This window comes from Ursus maritimus, unplaced genomic scaffold, assembly GCF_017311325.1.
Source record: "Ursus maritimus isolate PB19 unplaced genomic scaffold, ASM1731132v1 scaffold_3, whole genome shotgun sequence".
In the NCBI taxonomy this organism is placed as follows: domain Eukaryota; kingdom Metazoa; phylum Chordata; class Mammalia; order Carnivora; family Ursidae; genus Ursus; species Ursus maritimus.
This window is the reverse complement of record NW_024425563.1, coordinates 16,350,618-16,356,151: the sequence shown is the minus strand read 5'-3', so window position 1 is coordinate 16,356,151 and position 5,534 is coordinate 16,350,618. Positions and strand designations below refer to the sequence as shown.

Here is a 5,534-nt window from a genome sequence, read left to right as displayed (position 1 = left end):
TCAGTCACGTAAGCACCCGACTCTTGATTTCGACTCAGGTCATGATGTCAGGGTCATGAGATCGAGCGCCACATCAGGCTTTGCGCTCAGTCGGGGTCTGCTTGAGATTCTCTCTCTTCTCTTCCCCTGCCCTTCTCCCCACTCATGCTCTAAATAAATAAATAAATAAAATCTTTAAAAAACTTTAAAAAATAACATACTTAGTTAAATTGACTAATGATAGACAGATATTCATATCTAGATATGGACACATTCAAAATGTTATCAGACTTCAAATACGTTGCCAGCCTGAAAGGATCTTTTGAATCCTCCAGTTAATGTCTTTGCCTTTTATGTGGGGAATTGAGGCAGATAGGCACAATAAACATGGAGCAGAAGGAATGAAGATTTTGGAGAAAAAATTGTGGTTCAAAAGGAAGAAATCTGATATATTTTAACCCAGTGTTTATATTTGTTAATTTTATTCTATTTCCCTGCAGGTTTAAATGTGTATTTGGCTACTGGCTACTGATTAGCGAACACAAAATGAATAACTCAACAAACTCCTCTAACAATGGCCTGGCTCTGACCAGTCCTTATAAGACATTTGAAGTGGTGTTTATTGTTCTTGTGGCTGGATCCCTCAGTTTGGTGACCATCATTGGGAACATTCTGGTCATGGTCTCCATTAAAGTCAACCGCCACCTCCAGACCGTCAACAATTACTTTTTGTTCAGCTTGGCCTGTGCTGACCTCATCATTGGTGTTTTCTCCATGAACTTGTACACCCTCTACACTGTGATTGGCTACTGGCCTTTGGGACCTGTGGTGTGTGACCTTTGGCTAGCCCTGGACTACGTGGTCAGCAATGCGTCCGTGATGAATCTGCTCATTATCAGCTTTGACAGGTACTTCTGTGTCACCAAACCGCTCACCTACCCAGTCAAGCGGACCACGAAAATGGCAGGTATGATGATTGCAGCTGCCTGGGTCCTCTCGTTTATCCTCTGGGCCCCGGCCATTCTCTTCTGGCAGTTCATCGTGGGGGTGAGGACCGTGGAGGACGGGGAATGCTACATTCAGTTTTTCTCCAACGCTGCCGTCACCTTCGGTACCGCCATCGCAGCCTTCTACCTGCCTGTGGTCATCATGACTGTGTTGTACTGGCACATATCCCGAGCCAGCAAGAGCAGGGTAAAGAAGGACAGGAAGGAGCCTGTGGCCAACCAAGACCCAGTTTCTCCCAGTCTGGTACAAGGCAGGATAGTCAAGCCAGATAACAACAACATGCCTGGCAGTGACGACGGCCTGCAGCACAACAAAATCCAGAATGGCAAGGCCCCCAGAGATGCGGTGACCGAAAACTGTGTCCAGGGAGAGGAGAAAGAGAGCTCCAACGACTCCACCTCCGTCAGCGCTGTCGCCTCTAACATGAGAGATGATGAAGTCACCCAGGATGAAAACACAGTTTCCACTTCCGTGGGCCATTCCAAAGATGAGAACTCGAAGCAAACGTGCATCAAAATCGTCACCAAGACCCAAAAAGGTGACTCGTGTACCCCAACTAATGCCACTGTGGAGCTCGAACGGAGATGAAAAGCAGAGCATTGTGGCTCGCAAGATTGTGAAGATGACTAAGCAGCCCGCCAAAAAGAAGCCTCCTCCCTCCCGGGAGAAGAAAGTGACCAGGACGATCTTGGCTATTCTGTTGGCTTTCATCATCACTTGGGCCCCATACAATGTCATGGTGCTCATTAACACCTTCTGTGCGCCCTGCATCCCCAACACAGTGTGGACGATTGGTTATTGGCTCTGTTACATCAACAGCACTATCAACCCCGCCTGCTATGCACTTTGTAACGCCACCTTCAAGAAGACCTTTAAACATCTTCTCATGTGTCATTATAAGAACATAGGCGCTACAAGGTGAAACACCTTTGTAGAGAAGGAAGGTGGTCAGGGGAGCTTGGGAAAAAGAAAAGGGATAGAAGAGCTCCCAGTTTTAAAAATCTCTGCCATTGCACTTTATAGTCTCATTACGGAATGTGCAATTAAGGAGCCTAACAGTGACACTTTTGTCGTGCCTATGCTCCAGTTCGAGAAACCTGCACCTTATAAACCCTGTCAGTTTAGGAGCAATGAGACCATGAAAGAGACATGTTGGAATTGTGGATTTGAGGGACAATCTATGCTTTCTTGTACTCTCTTGAAGAAGGGCTTCTGAATCTACAATTTTATCTCTGCACAAGAAGAATAACCTCCCTCCTTTTTTTCCCTTTTTTTTTTTTTTTTTTTTGTTCCTGGGTGTCCATACAAGGATGAAATGCCACAGTTACAAGCTCACATGGAGACTTAAACATAAGGAAATAGACATCACACAATGGAGAAGTGAAGAAAGAGAGTCCAAACAGGATGTAGAAATGGTCTCCGGAGTGTTAAGCCTATATTATTCTTTTGTTACAGTTTTATTTGGAGAGTTGCAACATAATAAATGCTCTTTTCCCCTTACCTTTCCCTCTTCCCACCATCAAAAGAAAGCAAACAAAAACCCTAACTAGATCATATCATTATTTTTCTCATTATACCATTGGCTTTCGTACTTCCTTGTTCTACATTGTATAAGGGCAAAAATCTGCAGGACTTCCACTAACTACAACCAAACACAGCCATGAAGATGGGCCTTTCACTCCTGCCCACTGTGTCGTTTGCATTCTTTGGGGTATAAAAGCCTATAAACATTCAGTTGGCTTAGGATCCTTCGGGTGAAATGTTTTCACCAACCTGGTTTTCTCCCACACGAGCTTCTTATGTGAATGCAATAGCCTACCTAAAACCTAAACATGCTTGAGAAACCAAAGTCATTTTTTAAACTGAGGTTTTGTCAAATTAAATAGTAGTCATTTTTAGTTGGAGAAAGTTTACTGAGGCCAGATGTATTTTGCGAAAGGCAAATGGAAGGCAGAGAGGGCATTCTGTTTTAACCGGAATTTGCCTGACCCGTGTATGAAATGCTGACTTGAAAAACATGACCTTCTGGCCTTTGTCAGCAGGACGAAGCTGCTTTACTCATTTGGAATCCTCAGTAGGATTAACGTACTCTCATGGCACCCGTGACCTCTGGGTCAGTCCCAAGAATAAGACCTTCTCTTCAATGCCTGCTAATGAATGATACTCAATTCATCGTCCAGTGAGGTTGTTCGTAGCCGCCCTATGTCCCACTGGAGAAGGAAGAAGTCGTTAAAAAACATTTCCTGAAACCACCTGTTCCATTTTCCTCAAACTGTCAATTCTCTCTAAAATTTCTTAACTTCAAAATTCTGTCCGTAGAAGTATAGTCATCTTTGTGGCACCTATGTGATGGATAACTAATGGAGGCCAAGTGAGATCAGCAAAATCTGAAAAAAAGTGTAGGTAGCTGTGCCTGTGTCACTTCTCATTATCTCTTTATTTCTAGACCATCAAAAGTCAGATCAGAAACTATTACCCAAACAGTGGCTTTCTATAGAATCTTGTCCATGTAGAGAATTTTTATTCGGTACCCCTAGTATATGATTGTACTGATTCACATTTAGCTATTTTTATCCCTCAACTTTTTTTCTTACTGTATGTGCTGTAGTCTTAAAAATCAGATTTTCTAAAGATGGCCCGATAAGTAGAAATCAAACTTATAAAACCCACCCCAAATTTCCTATTTTGCATTTTAGATTTATGGGCCTTATGATATCTTGACCAGTAATATCAATGTGAGTAGCATGATTAATTTTTCAGTATTAAACCTTAGCACTTTAGAGTTGTTTTCTGTGGCTTGCCTCATCGATGTCATCTCAGCAGTTTTGAGAGTTAAAAAAAAAAGCACAAGATAAACAACAACAAAAAAGAACAGTAAGAAGCAAATTGCCAACAATAGTTGTATGTAACTTAGCCTTTATAAAAATAACTTCCTGTTTGAAAAGCTTTAATCATTCCCCCACAAATCTTCTAGGTGTAAACATACAGGATCAGTTCATACAGATTCCTTTACTCTACGGTTATTGTAAATGTTTACAATTTTAAATTGGCATTTATTTTTATTTTATTTCTTCAAATCACTGAATCAGTTGAATGGAAGGGACATTAAGCCAATGGGCTCTTTGGTTTGTTGTAAATGAATCAACTGACTGGCTGAATATTTCACTTACTAGCTTGTTGTACTCTTACGATGTAGATTCAGCTTTAGTTGGGATGAACTCTTTGGACTCAAGGATTCAGGAGTCTGGATTTGAGTCTTTTCTGGTCCACTCTAACAATTCAACTCACAGTGAATCAAACTGCCTCTTGCTTTTCCTTGCCATTACATCCTCCCTGCCTTCCTTCCTCCTGTTCTTGGTCTTCGCCACAGCCACCACAACCTTGTTGAAAGAGAAACAATCACGCATTACAGCAAGGACGTGACTACAGAGCAACACATCATGGAAGCTTTGTCAACTGGAACCAGAGAAATGGGAAGAATACTGAACACGGTAGATGATTAGAAAGACACAGAGATTTATGCAAAGGCTTGCGTGAACTGTTGCTGGATTTGTCTACTTCAGTGGCTCTCATACAGGAATGATTTTGCTCCCCCAGGGACATTTAACAATGTGTGGAGACATTTTTGGTGTTCACAACTTGGGGGAGAGCTACTGGCATCTGGTAGATAGAGGCCGGGGAGGCTGCTATACAGCTTACATGCACAGGATAGCCTCCCCCTCACATGCACACAACTAAGAATTACTTGGCTCAAAGTGTCGATGGTGCCAAAATCGAGAAACCCTGGTCTATTTTAAGGAATTCTGGAGCTTGCTTTGTATACATGGGAACATAATCTTGTATCACTATTAGAATATCAATGCAAATTGCTCACCTGTTTCAAAAAGTTAATGCTCACCAATTGTGTATCAGACACACTGTCATCCATGAGTCTGGTGTATTTGTAATTCACAGATCGGGAACACAGGGGACATCGACATATCCAGAATTACCAGACCATGCACATAGCACATTGTCTCCGACATCTTCATGTCCCATTATGATTGCTACAGAGTCTAGTCAATTGAGGTTGCTGGTAATTGGCCATTGAAATGATTGCAGTTGATGTGGTCAGTTTCTATTAGAGCTGCCACTTTTCCTTTCAAAAACATTGAGAGACTCTTTCAGAAACAATATGACTCACCTCCTTTATTTTCACTGGAAAGGTGAATATCTGTCAAGAATTTCTTCTCTCCTCATAGCAATAATGTAAATATTCCAGAGTGGTCTTAGAAGAAGAGGAGATTAAGAATGTCAAAAAGCCAGTTCATTTCTTTAAAAAAAAAAAATGATTCCCCTTTTACCAGTTCACATTAATTTAGTATCAGCTTCCAAGTGTTAGGACAAAGTCACCAATATAATAAGTCACATGGGATAAGCTTTCCCATTTGAATGTGGAAGCTGGAGATCCCACATACTTCTGCTCCTTATCCATTTGCTGCTTTTTTGATCCTGGAGATCTGACATTGGGGAAGACGGAAATTCAAAATGATGGCAACATATACTTA

At 41.7% G+C, this 5,534-nt stretch overlaps 1 protein-coding gene across 1 annotated transcript; it reads left to right on the top strand.

Moving 5' to 3' along the window:
* The first annotated feature begins 525 nt into the window (after positions 1-525).
* CHRM2 (cholinergic receptor muscarinic 2) lies at positions 526-2,477 on the top strand. The gene is given in 2 exon segments (XM_008697380.1): positions 526-1,562; positions 1,564-2,477. Coding segments are annotated over 2 exon segments (1,383 nt in total). The 3' UTR covers positions 1,910-2,477.
* The last annotated feature ends 3,057 nt before the right edge of the window (positions 2,478-5,534 follow it).